Below are 20,877 nucleotides of genomic sequence, written 5' to 3' on the forward strand. Positions count from 1 at the left end.
GTAAATAATGGATTTGTCTTCTAGAATTTAATAATCTTCTTTGTATCATAATCATTAATTTAAATATTAACAGAAATATTCCCCAAATCAATGAGATTTGAAAAAATCATCTTAGTTTAACAGTGAGTTAATGATTTGTCTTTTGAGATTCTGGTAGCATATGACAGTATAGGCAGCTGTCAAAGCTTAGATGAGGTTACCAACTGGCAAACGGGGTAGACACATATATGCATAAGGTGTTTTGCTCAGGTTAATGGGATTGCCATCCAGTCTGATGTCTTCAAGAGCCCTACGTACATAAGTAAAATCTCTCATTTTGCAGAAAGTATCTTCATGTATCTCTTGAATATTGTTGTTCTAAAGGAAAAAAAAAAAAGAAGCTATCAAAATAGTTGCCTGAAAGTAATTTTTAACTCTGAAGACCATTTATGATGTATTTTTGGTGCCTAGAGAGATACTTGTTTGAACTCAATGACCCAGATTGTGGTGACAAGTCATCAACAAAGAAATCTTCCAAATGGGGAAAATTTCTTGGCCAATGCAAAGCTTCAAAACTAGGTAACTCAAACCATGTAGCAGAGACAGGCTTTGCAGTAGGGGCCTGGTAGAAGTATAGAGAATTTTCCTTTCTAGATCATATTGAAGAGACTTATTAAGACAAATTGGAACCAGCGTAAGCCAGTCCAAAAATCACAGAAACAGAATCATCATCCTGACCACTTGATGTACCTGCAAAGGCACAAATCTGAAATTTGATCTGTGACAAATTTCTTTCCTGCAGGCCCTCTCACAATAGTTTACCTCATATCTGTATATATACTGGGAAAATTGAATGCTTTGGGTTTTATTCTTTTGATTTAAATTCCTCTCATATGCCTTACATTCACTGATCTTTTGTTCTTGAAGAGAACCATTTTCAACAATGAATTGCTAGAATACAATATTATCAGGAAATTGGGACTAAAAGGTTCATCTCCTAAAATAAGGGATGTCTGAAAGTTCTTCTCCTCTCCATTCCTTTGCTAGTCAGAAATTAGTGTGGAAAAAGTACAGCTCACTTTTTTTCTGTAGCACATATCACTGAATATTAATTTACAGTCACAAACAGGAGAAAAAAAGATCAGCTAACAGGCTTTACTTAGATTTACTTATTGAAAGATAAGGTTTAAATTATATGTGGTGCATTAGTTTGCTTATTAAAAGGGTTTTTTTTCTGCATTATGTAACATCTGATAATCCAAACTGTGCATTGATACAATAGGAGATAAAGGGAAAGAAGCAGAGCTGGAAAAGGTAAAAAGGAAGAATTCAGAAAGAAAGTGCTAGATAAAAGAATTGCAGAAAGGTGATGGATGGGATGTTCCAGCATAGTCAAATGGAAACATTTGGCTGAAAAATGTTAACTGGAAATAACCTTTACTAAGAATAAAATGCACTGAATATAAATACAATCAATATGTAAAATTACTTCCTCTGTGTGTCTGAAAGTATTCCCTTTGGAAGATTTGTATAAGCAGTGTGAGGGATTTCTGTCATTATTGAAGTCTCTTAGACTAATGATGGTCTTGACAACTGTGAACATAACTTTAACTTGTACTAATAATAAGTCTAGAATTTAATGTTTGAAAAATATTGTATTACAAATTCTAAAAATTAATGCTTAGCTGAGCTAAATTTTACTTGCTTGAAAGACTGCATTCACTAATTAATTTTATGTTTTCCATATCTTGTTTAGTCAAGTAAGAACACTTTTGGATAAACAGAAGAAACAGTACATGGCAATAATTGCCTTTCCAGTTTTACTATTTGAGCCACTACTTTTGTAGCCTACCTGAAGATGAAGAGCTTGGAGGCTTTCAGGGAGCGGCAAGGGAATATGATCCAAGTTATTGTCAGTGATGTAAAGATGCTGCAGTTCATTCAGATCCTGGAGGATGAAGGAAAAAGGTAGGGGGAAATGACAGATATGTGTGAAAATCTCTAGCAAGTAAGTTTGAAATCTATCACTGCAATGAGCATGGCTGGATAGTAACACATTTTGTTTTAGCAGGATAGGGGTGAAAAGGCATAAATTCAAAGACAGTAATGAATTTGATTTGCATATGTTGAGAATGTTTCTGTTAAGAATTGGGTGTCTGGATTAAATTGAAGGGGGGAAATGTTTCTGAAATATCTACAGACAATAATTAGAGATGTAATTTCAATGATTATGTTTTAAAGAGATAATATCGCCCCTTATGGTCATTATATAGAAGGGCTTCTTGTTCTGTCTGCTTTCTTTTGTGAGAAGCTTACTCAATTTTGCAGAAGTGTTTTGGTGTTGAAGCAAATAAAAACTGCAAAAGAAATTCCTGAGCTAAAAATACATTTCTCATTCCATTTCAAAAGGTAAATAATATTCTCCCTTGACTTAGTGGATGAACAAGTGGCAGGCACCATAGTTAGGCTGCTCAGTATCATCTTTGAAAGGTCTTTGAAAGGAGAGGTGACTGAGGACTGGAGGTAAGCCAGTGTTACCCTCATCTTCAAAAAGGGCAAGATGGAGAATCCAGAGAATTACCAGCCAATCAGCCTCACCTCAAGCCCTGGAGAGGTGATGGACCGCCTCATTCTAGAGGCCATCTCTATCCACGTGGATTACAAGAAGGTGATCAGGAGTAGTCAGCATGGATTCCCTAAAGGTAAATGTTTAACCAACTGGATTGCCTTCTAAAATGAAACAACTACCAGGATAGATGAGGGGAGAGCATTGGATAATGCATACCTTGACTTCAGTAAGGCTTTCGACATTGTCTCTCGCAACATACTCAGAGGTAAACTCAGGAAGTATGGACTGGATGGGTGGTGGATTGATAACTGACTGAATGGCAGATCCAAAAGGGTCATAATCTATAGCATAGGGTCTAGTGGAAGGCCTGTCTAACTTATTCATTAATGACTTGGATGGAGGAGCAGATGCCTTCTCAGCAAGTTCATTGACAGCAAAAATCTGGAAAGGGTGACCAACACCCCAGAGTGCTGTGCAGTCATTCAGAAGGACCTCAACAGGCTGGAGAGATAGGCAGAGAGGAACCACCTGAAATTCAACAAAGGCAGGTGCAGGGTCCTGCACCTGGTGAAGAATAACCCCTCACACCAGCACAGGCTGGGGGACAATTTGCTGGAAAGCAGCTCTGTGAAAAAGGAACTGAGGGTCCTGGTGGACAACAAGCTGTCCACAAGCCAGCAGTGTGCCCCTGTGGCCAAGTAGGCCAATGGTATTGCTGGGTACATTAGGAAAAGCATTGCAAGCAGGTCGAAGTAGGTCATCCTGCCCCTCTACTCAGCCCTAATGTGGCCGCATCTGGAGTGCTACATCCAGTTCTGGGCTCTTCAGTACCAGAGAGACATGGAGCTTCTGGAGCGGGTCCAGTGGAGTGTGACACAGATGATTAAGGGACTGGACCATCTCTCTTATGAGGACAGGCTGCTCTTCTGACCACATCCTGGAGATAGGAAAAAAAGATTTTCCCATTCAACCCAGACTTACTTTGAATGCCTCATTACGTATTCCTTTGTGACCAAGCCTGTTCTTACTAACATCAAGGAATGTTAAGGTAGATGGTAACTCAGGGAGTTGCCTTATTCTGTTGTCACGGAGCACCAGCTCCCGAAGTTGGAGCAATCTTCGGAAGGCATCCTTATGAATGTCTGATATAAAGTTTGCAGTCAAATCAATCCTTTTTAAGTTGTCTGGCAGAGAAATAAGACACAAGAAGCAGGTAAGAATGTATTTCCTGAAATTTCAGAAAAAGAAAAAGGCAAATGGGTTATTTAAATTACAGGTAAAGTGTCTTGAATCATATTCATTCCTGGCCCACTGTGTGACAGTGTTCTCAGTATATAATGCAATAATACGTATTTGAACAGTTCTCCTAAGGAGGGGAACCTATGTCTCCTTCTCATCCTGTTTTGAACTTCCTGTGTCATTCTTTATATATCTTCCAGTGAAAGACTTCAAAGTTAACAGTTTTAAGGTTTCTGTGTGCTCTGGAAATCTTTTCAATTACTATATTTTGAAAAAAATAACACATAAAGTGAAATAAACATTTTCTCTACTGCCTTGTTCCACATTTTTCTTTATTTTAACATTTTCCTATATGTAAGATATTTGTACACTCAAGCACTTTTCTAATTAAAAACCAAAAAAAATTAAATTGAACATTTGGACTTTTTTTTCTACCTATCTAAAGATGATTGTAAGTAACAGCAAAACAATTGATGACCATTGCTATTTCTAAAAATTCAAATATTTGACAGAGAATCTGCGTTTAAAGTATTGACCTTTATGCTCCAAAGTAACAAACTGCTTTTCTGTGTGTGCATTTGTGTGTAAAATTCTACAATCATCAAACATTATAGAAAAATCTATCACTGTGTTTTAGATTAGCATAAGCCAGAAATAGTAGAAATTAAAGCTAGTTGCAACAATACTACTGTCCATACTTAAGTTAGCAAAGTCATTTCTGCTGATCTTCCTGATTCTGTTGTAGCGTGAATAGAAATACATGGTTTTCTTAGGCAATGGTGGAACAGCATCAAGCTCGCGATCGTCACAGTAAACTGTAGTTCCTAGGCATGTACACAAAAGGCAAGTGGGAAGACCTGTGAAGGAATTTAAAAGAAAACAGTTTGTTAGAAAGGAAATGTACAAAAATTATATGTAAATTACTGCAATGAAATGCTCACCTAAGCACATAACAATTAGATTTTGTCTATAGTAAAGTTCACTCCCTTTACATTTTGATCACCGCATCATATAATTGCAACAATGAAGTTATTAAATTCTTAAAATTTATTTTTCTAATTATGCCTAGAAGAAAAATTAACTTGTTCTAATACAATGTTTCTCAGACTATAACCGTAGAATGTTTGGTGACAGCAACCAGCCAAAGGTCAGTTTCCCTCCTCCTAAGCTGGCAAGTGTGTACTTCCCTCTAGACAGAGGACTCAGAGCTAATGACTGAACCTTGTTACGATTCCTGTTTTGTTCTCTAAATAGTACTTCTGAATATTTTGCAGGGAAATTAGTATTTTCCTGCAGAGCTATGGAGAAGAACCTCAGTGTCCTTTGCATGTTGTTTAATTACGTTTTCTGATTCAGTCATGAAAAATCTCTCTCAGTCTGAGTTAAGGGAACTTGGAGACCCTGTTAACAAAATATTTGGTTACCACCACAAGTCTGTGAAAATGAAAAATGAAGCCATTTCATCTCAATCACAACACTGCATGAATACTATGAATTCAGAAGTTTCTTTTGATGGTACTATTCAAATTTTGTGAGATCTATGAGACTGAGTTTTGATACATCTTTTCTTTGATTATGGGTATAAAACAGCATATCTATTTATCAGCTTTTAATCCCATAGAAATACTTTTCTGTTTCATGTTTTCCTCCTCCTTGTAGCAGATGGCTGGTTATTTGTTCTGTTTACTTACAGAATAGTAGCATAATTCATGAGTATGAAAATGTTTCTCTTGCATATTAGTTTTTTCTCCAGATCAGTTGTGGGTACATGACAGAGTGATGCCTTAATCCATATTAACTACCCATAGCTGATTCAGGTGACTCTTCAAGCAAGATTAAAGAATAAATAACTAGAGTGCCCTTTTATTTGAGAATCTCTACTTGGACATCCAGGAATAACATTTATGGAGAGATAAGACTCTTTTCATGCTTTCCCTAACTTTCTTCACAGGACAGCTTACTTTGGCTACAAGGAGCAAGCCTGACAGAGGGAAAAAAAAATAAATTGTCACATGTTGAAATATTCCAGCAAATCTAGGCCTAAATGAATGTAGAGTTAAGAATGGTTGACATTTTTTCATAATATTGTAACATAGTACAGGAAAAGGGTTTCCTCTTCTGTCCTATTTTTGATCTTGGAAGAGTGGTATTTGTCACCTATGGATGGTGCAACTGAAAAAGAACAGAACGAGGGGAAGGATTCAAAAAGACATCAAAAAGAAAAATGAACTTGGCTTGGTGTTCCTGAGCCTTGTAGTCTTCTATTTAGTATCAGGCCAACAACAGCATCAGGCCAACAATGGCAACAACATCTGACAGGAAAATATGTTGCTAAAAAAAAAAAAGAAGACACAAAAGCAATCTGACTTGACATGTTACAGCCTTGAGCCTCCCACGTGTGTCTTTAGTTAAAACGCTAGCTGGTTTGCATCCAGTGCTTGAAAATGTTGACACATACAGAATTCATGCTATATAATACTTACATGACATTTTGTAACATCCTGTAGTTTTCAAAATTGAAAAAAAAAGTGGGCTTTTTTTAATTTTTCTGAAATCTCCTGGGAAATTCTTATTCAATTTTTATTTGTTTTGACCTTGCCTGCTCAAGGCTTACTTGTAATATGTATAAAAATAAGACTATGAATTATTAACTCCACTGAACACACAATTTTGGAAATATGAACTCTGGAGTTTTGGTTTGGGGTTTTTTGAAGTTTGTTCATTTTTGGGTTTTTTTATATATAATTTCTTCTATTGCACTCAGCTGCAGTGTTAGGCATAGTAAAAAGTGGAATTTTTCTGTCTTTGTATGTTGATCACCATACAACACAAAGATCCATCACAGCAATGGACAACCTGGTGAGCTTCAGCTACAAGAGTTTAGAGGACCTTCTGACAAATGTCAATTATTAGCACTGCAAAGTTTGTGTGGGAGAAGGACAGATTATGTTTTGAAATTTTAATTCCCCTGCAAGATGTATGAAGTTCTTATTTTATTATACATAGCCAGAAGAAATGAAAATCATCTTTACCCCAAATTCTAAATAGTTCCCTTTCCTTAAGTTTAACAGTTTCTAGTTTTCATGGCAAAAAATTCTTCAACATTTTAATTATACGTTGTATGACCATATTTATAAAAAAAATGTAAAAATCATTATAAAACAAAGATAGTTGATAATGACATTTAAATCTAAGACAGAAAACCAAGTACTGGTAGAATTTGCTAACCATCAGCAAATTTTTAAGTTGTAAATCCTCATTGACACAGTTGTTTTCATAGTGAAATAGTATGGAAACATTTTGACTAGGCACTATAAGACTTAGAGCACTCAAGATAGGCATGTTATATCTTTCTTCATTAAGTGAAGTACAGAAATTATGAACTTCCTCTTCAGCAAAAAAGGTAGACATTCATAAGCAAATAAACTGTGCTTACTCAAAATCAAAGCTACACACATAAAACTCACTGCTCTTTCTTACTAACCATCTTGAGTTTGGAGTCCAAGAACCCCAGATCCCTGTGCTGAAGACCCATCAATTAATTTTAGTGTTGATGCTTCGTCCTCAGTTTCTTCTGTCAATGGTGCAGAAGAATAAATCTCTTGAATTATAGAAGGTAGTGCTGTCCCAGTCTCGGCCTAGAAAAAATGAAGAGAAAATCTTAGTATTTACTTCCACTGGCAACTGTTTCTCTTCCAGTTATCCATATTCTCCCACTAGAGGTCACATATTTTCTGAGATTTAGTGCTTGAGCTGCATTTTATTCAACAGCTTTAATTCTGATGATGTATAAACAATTCATGAAAATCCAACATACTTATTCACTTTTTATCTCAGTGTTTTGAATGTTTTTTTAATGCACATATGCATATACTTCATTAGTGAGAATATAGTGAAAATATATACTAACAAAATTATTTTTCCACACTTAAAGATAAAAATTGATATACTTTGTGTGACAAATGAAAATTTGCTGTGAAACATCAAAAAGATGCAAGTCGTTTATCATAAAATTGTAAATTGTACCAACATAAATCTAAATCTGATATAGCTGTGCAGGCTCTCTTTTAAGAACACTAACATGCTTTAAAAATCTTATTGAAGATTTTTCAACTCTGACTTCCCATGCTACCTTTAATATGTTGGCAGTGTTTTTGTCACTTTTTTTTTCTAAATCCAAATACCAAAAGACTCTGGTTAGTTTCAGTCATCATTAGCTGTATTATGTGGTATGAAAAATTGAATATATATAAAAATATTACATAAAATCTTGATTTTAAAAAAACTATAAAAGTTGTAAGATCCTTGCATGGAACTACAAACCTTTTTTGTTGTCCTGTACTCAAAATAATTAGTCAAACCAGTAAATTTTGTCATTCTGTTGACTTTCCCATGTGAAAAATTCAGAATAAAAATTAAGATGTAACGATTTTCTTGCATCACATCACTGCTCATAAAAAGAGTGTTGCAAACTTGCCAGGCTTGTTGCAAAGAGGCCTATGTGTGCAAAGAGACAGAGTGGTTTTCAATAATCACCCAGACATCAAGAATCCACTCTAGTTGTGTCACCTTTGCAAGTTACTTTACCTCTGTATCTTTATTTCCACATGTTTAATAACATTGTTTAACCATGCCAGAGCCTCTTTTGAAAATCCACTTTATTCTTTAAATCCAAGACAGTCACTTAGTGTCCTTATAGGGCTTTGCATGTTTGAGGTACTGTTTAAAATTTAGGTATAATATCTACTCCTGTGGGTGCTGCACCCCTGCACTTTGCTTTTTCTAAGGCATGACCAAATACAGAAATATTGTCACAGTATCATTATCCCAAGTGAGAAGGCACCAAAGCTTAAAATTCTGCAGGTTTCTAGTACAACACCACCATAAAAATATTGAATCCTGAGTCTTTCACTTAACCAAGCATATCCTTTTTTGAGAACATCCTGCATCTACTGTGGGATTTGCTGTGTCCGTGGAGAACAAGTTGTTGAAGTCAATCACAGTACTGTTTTTAATTCTAATTTTAAAAAACAGGTAAAAAATAGTTGTATCTAAACTGACCAAGTGGTTAGGATTTTTTTAAATTGTATTTTCTATGTCAACTATACAAGTTAAAGGAACTAACACATCTGAGATACGCGTCCCAAGCACAAGCAAAGCTTTTGCTGTATTCTGATCCCTATTTGAATCTCCTTGTATGTGTATATATATTTCAGATGTGACCAGCAGGTCAAGGAGGTGATGCTGTCCCTCTCTCATGAGACCCCACCTGGAGTACTGCATCCAGCTCTGGGGTCCCCAGCACAGAACATGGGCCTGTGGGAGTAAGTCCAGAGAAGGGCCCAGAAGCTGAATACAGGCTGAGAGAGTTGGAGTTGTTCAGCCTGGAGAAGAGAAGGCTCCGGGAAGATCTTGTAGCAGCTTTTCAGTATGTAAAGGGGGCTTACAAAGAAGGAGAGAGGCCTTTTACAAGGACATGTAGTGACAGAACAAGGGGGAATGACTTGAAGCTGAATGTTTTAGATATTATGAAGAAATTCTTTATTGTGAGGGTGGTGAGGCAATGGAAATGGTTGCCCAGAGAAGTTGTGGATGTCTTATCCCTGGAAGTGTCCAAGGCCAGATTGGGTGGGGCTTTGAGCCACCTGGTCTAGTCAAAGGTGTCCCTGACAATGGGGTCCTTCAAACTCCCTTTCAAATCATTCTATGATCTATGAAAGTTTTTGGAAGAAAATACTTTACACTTCATAATAGACTCACTGGATCTTGCAGCGTAGCTATATATTAATTACAAGCAGTATTAAACATTATGATCATGGACTGCTGGAGAACATCCAAACAACTACCTAAAATCTAATTTTTTGCACAGAAACTATTTGGTTTAAGTTATATAATAGCCATAGGTTCAAATATTTTCCATCACTGAGTTTCACTGAAGACAGAGAGTGTGGAAGCAATGAGAAAGCAGTAAGCACTGTGAACCTCACAGGCTCAGATTTTGACTAAGCACAATTCAGGTTCTCTTATATTCTTTAGTTGTATTCCAATACATCACAAATACTAGTACTAATTAGAGTATAAAAATGCCCAGATACAGTTCAAGGGTCATAATTTTGCAAAATGCAAGGTGATCAAGCGAGCAAAATGACCTTCAGATGAACTATGACTGAGTAACTTGAATTGATATAAGTAAGAGTAAGGATGTATCTTGTTTTGTGCAGACAAATACACAGTGTTCCCATCTGCAGCACTGACAGTAGACAGCTTAACCAGGAATGGACTTGGGGACAAATCAAAAGAAGACTTTGGGAACAAAGGAAATGGGATAGCTGTTCTCTGAATGGAGGAAGTCCGGAGGGAGAGAGATGCATTCCAGACTTCTATTGACCCAGGTTAGTACTGCACTAAAGTTCTTGCGTATGGTGTCTACTTCACCAGTTTTGTGGAAATCAGATAATAGTCCCTCTCCTGAAATTTGGAATAAAATCTGGAGATTTTGAGACCTGTTAGTGGCTTTATATACAGCTTTTGTGGCAGTTCTACTGAAAATAACATTTTGGAGAAGAGTATTTTCAAGACAGAGTTTGTAAATAGGCTTCAGACCATAGATAATTTTCACTTGTTATGGGATTTGGGTCATCTACCCTGACTGCCATCTCTCTGAATATTTGAGGGCATACTTTATGGAACTTACTATCTTGGGATTTGTGATTTACTTTATACTTTCTGAGGTGTTCTTTGTTGATTAATCACTGTAGTTGTTGGGTACCAAAGCAGAGGTATTAAATCCTAGTATTTCTTTTTCTAGACTGTTATCTCTCTCTTACTGTAGGATGTTATCTAGTTTTGCAGATGCACAGTTGAAAGTCTACCAGTAGTTTCCTTGCCATTGCACTAAGTCTGGGTTCTAGGGAAATTCTTCCAAGTAGTTAGTATTACCTATTCAGTCTCCTACACCAGTTGTGACAGTCATAAAAAAATAAAAATTATTGCAGTTAACTTAATGATGTTGCCATTTTTATACTGGTAACAGAGTAGGAGTTCACTGATATGTGTATTACATACCAACCCCAGAGCATGAGAAGTATTCTCTTGCTATTTACATATCTTGGACTTGAACCAGTAACCTAAAGGTAAAAGTCTGTTTCCCATTATTGGTTATCTGATCCATGCAGTTTTCTATCTTTTATAATCTTGATAAATCACGCAAGACTGTAACAGGACAGATGTCTCTTGGACTGCACACTGTACAGAATGATCCCTCGTCTTCCAGATGTTTGTTTATTTTTGGCAACATGCACTTTAATAAAAAAAAATTGAAACAGAAATGATTAAGTATCACCTAATGGCATTATTTTCCATAGGGGTTTTGGAGGGGGTTCAGTTGAGGGGGGTGGAGTTGTATTTCCTTTGCTACTTCAAGTAATATTCTTTATGAAAAATCACAAAGCAGGAAAAACTTTGTTGAGAAAATGCAATAAAGTATCTTTCTCTTTGACAATAGTTGCAAGTCTTCAAATAATAATCAGCCTTTCAAGACAGATTTAATACAGAGCATAAGAAAAAAATTGAAAGAGTATGATATCACCTGTCTTTAGCCCTCTAACTATGTGGCTAATAGTTACCCTACTCTGTCTTTGGAATCAGTCAAGAGCCTTGGACAATACCAGTGCAGAATATTAGCCACAGAGCATGCCAAACGAGAATGATATCTTCCTAAGTTTGTATGGAGTATCTATTTTTTCCCCATCCTATATTTATCCAATGTGACTCCAGTTTCAAATGAAATGCTTAGTGTGAATGGCCAATTTAGAGGCACTTTCAGACCTGGAAGTTCTGAAAGTCAAGAACACAGAAATCAGAATGTATCAGTGGGCAATAAAATGCAATTGGTAAAAGCCAACTCCCAAATTACCATCCATAGGCTGAACAATAAGTCCGTACTATCATCCTTTCACAGTCAGTACAAAATGAGACAAAACTTCTGAAAAGCAGTGCCTATTTCTGGCCACAGATGCTCCTTTTAGGGTGAGGCCTTTAGGTATCTATCTCTCACCACTGACTGTAAAGAAGGCAAGGCAAATGAAAGGTTAGAAATGGCTCAAGAGTCTGAGCTGTGAGGGAAAAAAAAATAATATGAAAGAATACCTGTAGGCTAGGAGTCAGTAGGACTGGAACAGAACAGAAATGTAGATAAGAGTAACCTATGAGGATTATAGACCCACACAATCTATGCAAAGAAATAAAATACAGAAAATAAATAAAGAGGCAAGCAACAAGACTGGAAACCATCAGATGCTACCTTTTTTTTTCTGAGGTGATGTAATTCCATTTGTACATGTTTTGTCTGTTTAATGTCTGCACCTTTAGGATCAAAGTTGATGTATAACATGTGATAAGTTTAAATCCACAGGAGAATCTGAAGTGTGTGCTGTTTCAGTGTTTCTTTTACCGCAAAAAATACACTTGAAAACACAAACAAAAATTCAAAACTTAAAAAGAAGCATGAACTTGAAGGGACAGTTGTTTCACACACCGACCCATTGAAAGGAACTAGTTTCCCCCACAGCTATTCTAAAGCTACCAAAAGCTTACAAGCATATATCTAATTATGGCAGAGGTTATTCATAGAATCACAGAGTGGTTTGGGTTGGAAGGGACCATAAAGACCATATCGTTCCAACCTCCCTGCCTATGTTTTCCTTTGCAAAAGTGGCTTATACTTGCTTGAATATTGCATTTAAAGAGTTTTTTTCTCCTATTGTTCTATCTTAAAGAGAAATGTATGCTAATGCAATAATTACTTATACTGCAAATTATGCAGCTCAGATGAATTGTCATTTTTTTTTATTACAGAGTTACATAAATAAGTTGTGTGCAGAAATTAGAGCAATAAAACTCAATGAGACCTTGGGGAAGGTGATAGTTGGTTGTAAAATTTCTAATTGTACTGATTTTACCTACTCACACTCTTTCTCTCAGATTTTAAACAGTTGCACATTTACACCCACACACTCTCACGTCCCCAAATGTGTATGATCAAGTGATCTGGCCAGGATCACCTGTGTTCCACGCCTAAGACAAGGGACAGAAGCTACTGAGTCCTTTTAGTGTCTCTGGACTTCTTCTTGACAGACGGAAAACCAACATTTGGACAGTTTTTTATCTCCTTTAGGTTTCCCCAGCTGTTATTGGACAGTCTTTTTGCTCAGAGTCTTGGATACTTCAGCATCCGTTAGTCTTATGCTAGGTTGCTGTTCATTGCCGTGTTTTACTCGTTGGGAATATGATTTCCTGATGGCTCATGTGGAAAGAAATGGTATATATTGTATTATACAACCTATTTCCTGTCTGCTGGTGGGAGGATGAATAGTCTTCACTGAGAAGTTATCTGTGCTGCAATGTTATCAGGGTGCAGGAACTTTGATTTTCACATAAACAACACATTCCTCAGTTTTGCTCCTGGAAACAGTGTTCTAGAAGTGGTGCAGTCGAGTACAGTATCCTTTGCTACAAATGCAGACCATTCTTTCAACCCTTTCAGCCTTCTAATTTTTTTAATTTACTTTGTTGTTTCTGCTGGGTCTAACACACACATACATGCATAAATTTCTATTCATACTTCAGTCAGACCAACCTTAATATTTAAGTCTCAGAGCTCTGGAGTTGCAGCCCAGTTCTCTAGAACTGTGGTTTTTCCCTTGGAAAATATAGGTAGATTCTAAGGTTTTTCTAAAGAGTCTTAGAAAGATAAACAGTTTTTAGCACCTTGACCTTAGAATATCCTAAAGCTTCTTGTTTCAAAACAAGTGTATTTATGTCATGTCTGATTTTAGCTGAGTAAAAACTTTGTGCTGCACTGCATTGCTGTAGAGGTTTTATTTACTAATTCTGTTTTCAGAAAATGAAGAAAAACTCAAAGGCTTATTGCAGCACTGCATTTGAAAGTACAGATTTTATTTCTAACATTCTACTTTGAGGGATATGTAATATCCAGTATCCAAGTTAGATTACAGCAGATGCTTTTAATTAAAAACTGGTTTACTCCATTTCAGTTCAGGTGAAACAGAGGTGCTGGTTCTCCACACATCCAAGCAAGAGGGCTGAGATGCAAGTTGCTACCCAGAGGAGGCTGGTACCCCAAAGACCTCTGTTCCAGATGTCCTAATTATCGGGGGGGTCCAAAGGGGAGTTTGGATGAGATATTGAAACAAAACTGGAATATACCTAAAGAGGCAAAACTCATGGCATGAGAAGGAAAACAAGACACAGGAAATGTTATTTTGTAGCTGAATATGAAAGCGAGACCCAAGACTTTTTCCAAAGAATTATTAATGTTCCATGCATTAGGTAATCACTAACCGTGAACAAAGATAGAAATTAGTCAGAGCAGAACTACAGCATTTCCACCTTTGATCTGTGTACCAAACCATGCTCTGGATTGTGTTTTGATTGGCTCTAAAGTTATTCTTATCTTAAATGATTTTTAAATGGGACAGAAATACACATTATTTAACTTCAGTGTTCAAAAAAATATAGCCATGGGTACAATTTAAGAATTTGTGATAATTTTCTAAATATCTGTATCTTTGTTTCATACCCCACATCAGTAGAAGAAGCCACAAAACTGGAAGTCTGGGGGAAAAGAAAAAAGGGTATAAGGGACCAGGGAAATCAAAGTAGCAAGCATCTGCTGTAAAAGGTGTATGTAAGCTCACTGGAGTTCAGCTGTCTCCTCTTTCACAGGTTTTTCGAACATTGTGATAATTATTCTTAAGCAATGAGCTTCAGATGGGCAAATTCAGGTGGTTTTGGACCAGGATAACTACTTACAGAATCTCATCCAGAATGAGGCAAGAGTAAAGATGTAGTTACTCTGTTATTATGCTTGGTATCAGTTTTAGTTGCTCAAGAATGTCTTAGCCAGTACAATTAGCCTTTAAAATATTTCAGATAACTAAGTGGTTTGTACTGGAATTTAGGGATTAACTGTTGTTTCAAATTCTTGGTTTTGTCTTGTGGTATTTACTTTTACTGTATGACAAAGTAGTTAAAACATCACTCAGATATTTCAGGATGACAGTTTAATTCACAGAAATGTTCACCTTTTGTGAAGACATCTGTACAGAAGCAAATAGAATCAGTTATGAACCAAATTCAGATTTCAGTGAATATGCAGAGCTGTAGTCAAAGCCTGTCTGAAAAAGTAGAAAATTTTCTTTTTGGGGATAAAGCTTCAAATCATAAATTTAATTCTTTTACCAACCATGTAGCTATCTGACTTCTACATTACTCATATCAATTAATAAGTATTTTAAAAATGTATATGACATGTTCCACAAAGTCATTATATATCCACCTTGAAGTCTCTTATTCAATCGGATACCTGCCACAAAGATAGAAACAGCAGTGTAAGCCTCTCTCAACTCTGTAGAATGGCAGGAGGGAGTTCTCGAACATATGTGTTATAGCAACAGCAGGTTTATGTGTACCCGCACACACATATGAGCGAATGTGTGTGTGTAGCTGAAGTTTGGAGCTTTGTGCAGGTACCTGAATTTCCTATTATCACTTTGATTCAAATTCAACAAGGTAATGCAGCATCAAATATTAGACTTTCACAGTGCTTCTTTCTGATTATTTTGTGGATCATACTTTACAACTCACCTCTTTTGTGTACGCAGACCAACCTGTATTTAACTCCCTTGTTTTCCTGCTTATTCGGTGCTAGGATAACTGCTGTTAATTAAGTGCTCCTTTGCTTCTCAGCCTCACTGATAACCTATCTTAGCAATGAAAATATTTTTCTGATGCTCCTGTATTTTCACTTTTTTTTTCTAAATTAGCTTTTCCTACCTGAAGGAAAATGGACTGATTATGTTTAACAGGCACTGTAATAAAATTTCAATGTCATTTTATTAAACATTACTAGCTGATATATGTGAGAATCTCTCTCCACAATTTGTTTTTCTCAAACAGCTTCCAAACAAAGTTTTAGTTTCAGAGGAAAAAGTGAGAAGCTTACACAAGAATGCATTTGAAAGTCTGGTTTGATTGTATTCATTTTGAAGATGTAAATCTGTCTTTGTGTATGTTTGCAGAGCAGTGGGGACAATGGAGACCCAGTCCTGACTGGAGCCTCTAGGCCCTATCATGATATAAATAATAATTGAAAATACTAATGAACATACTGTGAAGAAAAGGGAAGATACAGCAGCTCAAGTTTATACTGCTGTTACTGTTAGTTTCAGAAGATAAGTCCAACACAAAGCTTGTGCATTTACAGTGACATTCCTTTGCAGCATCTTTCTCCTTCAGAACCTTGGAATTAATTCCTTGGAAATTGACTTTTCTTTTACATTGCCTTTTTATAGTCACTACCCGTGAAAGAGTTTATACCGCTCTCTGTAATGTCTCTATGCACGTTTTATTTCTGAGTGATATATTACTTAAGGTTTTTCCAGTAACAATTTCCCTTTGGATGCAAAGCTTTGGCTAGGTCTTCCATGTCTCACTAACTGGGAATGTTGCAAACCACAGAATTTATAGCTGAGATTTGACCCACTTCACACATGACAATGCAGAGCTTTAACTGAAGATTCAGTGCAATTCTCACAAGTTATTCCCAGCTATAATTACTTTCCCCATGCAAAATATTTGCATTATAAAATGTATTCCATGTATACATTGTTAAGTACCTTTTCCAATACTTAAAGTTATCCTAAAACCTATGAGAAAAATACACTTCAAGTGGAAAAATATCAACAGTCATTATCTAGATAAAACGTTTTTAGAAAGGTGTTCATAAGCCGATGAAGTCTGTGTGTATATACCTGCAAACACACTTCACAAGAAAAAGTACTTCCAGAGTATGAGAAGTATCAAAGAAGTCATGAACTTGGAATTAGTCACTCTTGATTAATTATATTAAGATGAAATTTTGGTACTAAGCGTGAGACAGGTGCCTAGGGTCCATTGAAAGTTACTTGAGGTAGATAGGTTTATGGGGTCAGGCTGGGATGGACTTAATTTTCCCCATGGCATCCCTCGTAGTGCTTGTTTTGTGTTGGTATCTACAAAGGTATTGATAACACACCAGTGTTTTGGCTACTGATGGGGAGTGCTGGCACAGCACCAGGGCTGTCTCTCCAACATTACTCCCTCACCAGTAGGCATGGGGTGGTTAAGATCTCAGGAGGGGACACAGCCAGGATAGCTGACCCAAGCTGAGCAAAGGGATACTCCAGTGGCACCTACTCAGCAATAAAAGGTAAGAGAAAGGAGGCAATGAAGATAGGGGGGCGGTTTTATTATTAAAGTGTTTGTCTTCAGGAGCAACCGCTATGCATACTCAAGCTCTACTTCCCTGGAAGTGTTTGGACATCACCTATTGATGGGAAGTAGAGAATAAATTTTTTTTTTTTCCTTTGCTTCTTCATGCAACTTTTGCTTTTCTTCATTAAACTACCTATATGTCAGCTCATGAGTTTTTAATCTTAATTTCTTCCCCTGTCTCTCTGAGAAAGGGGAGTAAGAAAGCATCTTGATGGTCATCTGGCAGCCAGCCAAGGTCAACTCCCCTCAGTAGATATCCCAAGAGAATGATTCATACTTGTCTTGGAGGATGGTCTTGGGATGCAAAGAATAATTTTATCCAGGTAGAGTGAGTGGGAAAAATCCCTCCCTAATTACCCCTAGGTCTTTCCTAATTTTGGTGATACACATTGAATGAGTGATTATAATACCTAATGGGTAATATTCTGAAAAAAACCATACTGCATAGGTGCTTTAGCTTAACTCATTACGTTGCACGTGTTCCTCAATTCACGTTGAAATTAACAGGGACAGCACACTGAAGGCATCTGAAGTCCTAGAACCAGTTGGTCTCCTGACCTGCTGAAAATCAGTTGGACACACAACCTGGGTAAAGTTTTCATTTTGTCAATGACTCTAAAAACGTGATAAACAGAATGATTTCTATTTGCACTTAACTGAATTTTAAAATCTTAAATTGAAGACAGCAACAACAGAAAATGCTTTTTTTGGTTTTTTCTCCACTATTTCAGAAGCCTAAAGATATGATTCAAAGCTCTCTAAAAGGAAATGCAGGCCTTAAACAGTTACTGTACAGAGGCTAGATCTATTGAAGGCTTGCTTTTTGTCTGTATCTCTTTGGTATTGCTCATTGTGTAAGCTATGCATAATAAAAACTAATCTGTGACCTTGCATAAATATTGGGTTTTACACATAGACCCACTTGTGTATTACACATCTTTATAAAAACAAGATTGTAGGCAGGAAAATCATAACCATGATCAAGAAATCAAATGTATTCTGTCTAAAACTTGAGCAACATCAATAATATTCAGTGACTAAAATATAACTTGCAAGACTGACATGCACTACCAAATAGTGCACTTATATGTCTATAAAAGCTGCTTGATTTCTACAGCACTGACCACTCATCTCTCCTGGGATATGGGGAATTGTGAATGTTTAGGTTTCTCTTGGGTGGTACATGGTATGAGGAATCCAAGCCAAAAAAACCCCAACTGGTTAAACATTTAGGAAAAAAAGGTTCTCACAGGGAAGTCCATCCATATGCAAAGTAAAATTCTGTTTGACTGCTATGATAGATGACCTTCACCTGATGAATTTTAAGAAGGCTGACTGAAGAGCTCAGTAATGGGAGATAATCCTGCACTGGAAAAGATGCTTACCAGACAATATGAACAATCTTTCTGGGCTCTGCTTATTCCATGCTTCCTTAAAAAAAGCAACCTGTGATGATACCTCTTATATCTTTTCCTATTGGAAAAGATCATCCTGAATTTCCTTTCAGTTGGAAAAGAACACAGAAGCCTTACCTTGCCTCTATACTTCATTCAGAAACTTGAAAAAGGGCACCTCATGTTTTGGTGTCCTAGGACCACACAGAGAGAACACAGCACAGGAGAATCCCACCTACCATTCAATGCATTACTTAGAAATCTACTGTTTGAATGAGAAAAACCTCAGTGGTGAGGCGTATGCACATTTCTGGGAAGGAAGCTGTTTCTGTAGGAACGATAAAGGCTTCATTTTTAAGAGAAAAAAGAGACAGAATCTGTGATTTCTCAGTCAATGTGAAATAGAGAGGGCACAGCAACTAAAATTGGTGGGGACTTCATCAAGGACGAGAGCTCAAGCACATAAGTAAACAAAGAGCTTTGATTCTGTGTGGCACAAAGGAAGCAGGCCAAAGGCAAAGTAATTTCTTTGCAGCAAAGTTCTTCTCAGTCCTTCTTAGATTGAAAATTTATTTCCTACAAGCTGTAAAGTTCTGATTTTGTGCAAACTTTGAGATTGTTTTTATCTCTTCAGTTCTCCAGTTTTGGGATATATTTATTCTTAAATTGTTTCTGTTCTTTGATTTCAAATCTGCTATCCAATTTCAGTCTCACATTGATGAAAGACTAGCTCCTGTCCCTCCTTCTGTAATCATGAACATTTCAAAGGAATGTATTTTCATGAATTATGTATTATTATGTGAAAAAGTACTAAAAATATATAAAAATAAAAACTCCATATTATTATTTAAATATTATATTTTCCACTCAACTCCTATGGCACTCAATCCTGAATCACAGAGTGCATATATTACCTTCAGGGAAGTTATGTCCATGTCTAATCAGCAGTGAGAATAAAACTAATGTAGCCTTTTAGTAATTGTAGAGACATAAAGGAGTGTAGGAGGGGAAGGAAGCATTGAAGTCAACAAGTCGAGTCCCTTGCTTGTATAGGCAACACATCTTAATAACTCATCCAGTAAAAGAATTTCAAGCGTTTTTCTTCAGTAATTTTTCTTACTTTCCTGTTTTTAAATTTAAGTGCTTTCCCTTTCTTTTTTCTTCCTTCTGCTTACTTTCCTAACAGAAATAAAAAACATTAGCATTTATAGACTAAAATACTTGTACTGAGTGTATCTACTACAATAAGAAATAACCTAAGGAAATAGCATTTTACTACCTCATTTAATGGGAAATGCTATATGTCCTGTCTCAGCAACCTCCATCTCTCATCCAGATAGATAAATCACAGCAACAATCTTGAACAGAATTTTTGGCAAAGCATGGAGACCTGAGGAAAGCATGATGCCTTTCACCTTCTCTCAAGGATTGCCACAAAAAACCACCAAAAAAGATCAGGATATATCTTGGCGATGTTTGAAGATTAGGGGAAAAATGAATGAACTGAAAAAGCAATAGAAACCACATGAGTAGATTTGTGTGATAAAAAAACTGATCACTTGCCACTGCATTTGTGCACTTTGGAAAGACAGAATAAATGAAGTTCTAATTACCTTTACTTGGTCAAACTGCTTGTTTTCATCATAGACAAATGGGTGAGGCAGCTCTTCAAGTGGTATGTCATAGAACTCAGAATCATAAGTTATGGTATCAGCGATAGGTGCAGCTCCAACAGACTCAAAGATAAAGAATCCCAGAAAAATATTTACAAAGGTCTGCATTCTGATTTTTTCCTGAAAGAGAAGAAAACAGACAGATTATAGGTAACCTGGTATTCGCAAGAAATCCATGAAAATTTAATGTCACAAATACAGTACTTACATATATAACACAATATTTCTGATGAATAACTCATGTTTATTCATGATGACTCAGTGGTTTAGTCTGGTTTGCTTCACGAAGAGTCCCTGAGTTTGAGAATTTCTGCAGATTGCTTTGGCCATGTTAATATTTAGAGAATTTAGAAAAGACCTATTGAATTTTATTGGTATAAAAATAAATTGATCTCAATGAGAAAGTATCTGACTGTGGTTTTCCCTTTTCTTCTAGCTTTACCTATTTCCACTGCACCATTTGAAAAGAACTTTTGAGAAACTAGAGAAAAGGTAAATTATTATATTATTTATCTCTATCACAATAGATAATCTTTTGAAATGTACAACAAAGTAATTTTGTCTTACTCCTCCACCATAAGAGAATCAAAAGAAAACAAAAAAAAATATTAGAAAACATTAGAAACTCTTTCTTTGTTGTCTCTGGATGAGCATAACCAAAACATTTTAGACCCACTTGTTTTGTCAG

The 20,877-nt window shown here is 36.3% G+C and overlaps 1 protein-coding gene across 1 annotated transcript; it reads right to left on the reverse strand.

Moving 5' to 3' along the window:
- Positions 1-99: 99 nt before the first annotated feature.
- On the reverse strand, positions 100-20,843 carry EPYC (epiphycan). Its single transcript, XM_027680349.1, has 8 exons — positions 20,816-20,843; positions 20,603-20,621; positions 20,130-20,298; positions 7,272-7,425; positions 4,486-4,644; positions 3,530-3,732; positions 1,832-1,927; positions 100-357 (listed from the first exon to the last, which is right to left on the reverse strand). Exons 1-8 carry the CDS (start codon positions 20,841-20,843, stop codon positions 187-189), a joined length of 999 nt encoding a protein of 332 aa, XP_027536150.1. The 3' UTR covers positions 100-186.
- Positions 20,844-20,877: the final 34 nt, after the last annotated feature.

Source organism: Neopelma chrysocephalum, unplaced genomic scaffold, assembly GCF_003984885.1.
Source record: "Neopelma chrysocephalum unplaced genomic scaffold, ASM398488v2 Primary Assembly neopelma1_59, whole genome shotgun sequence".
In the NCBI taxonomy this organism is placed as follows: Eukaryota; Metazoa; Chordata; class Aves; order Passeriformes; family Pipridae; genus Neopelma; species Neopelma chrysocephalum.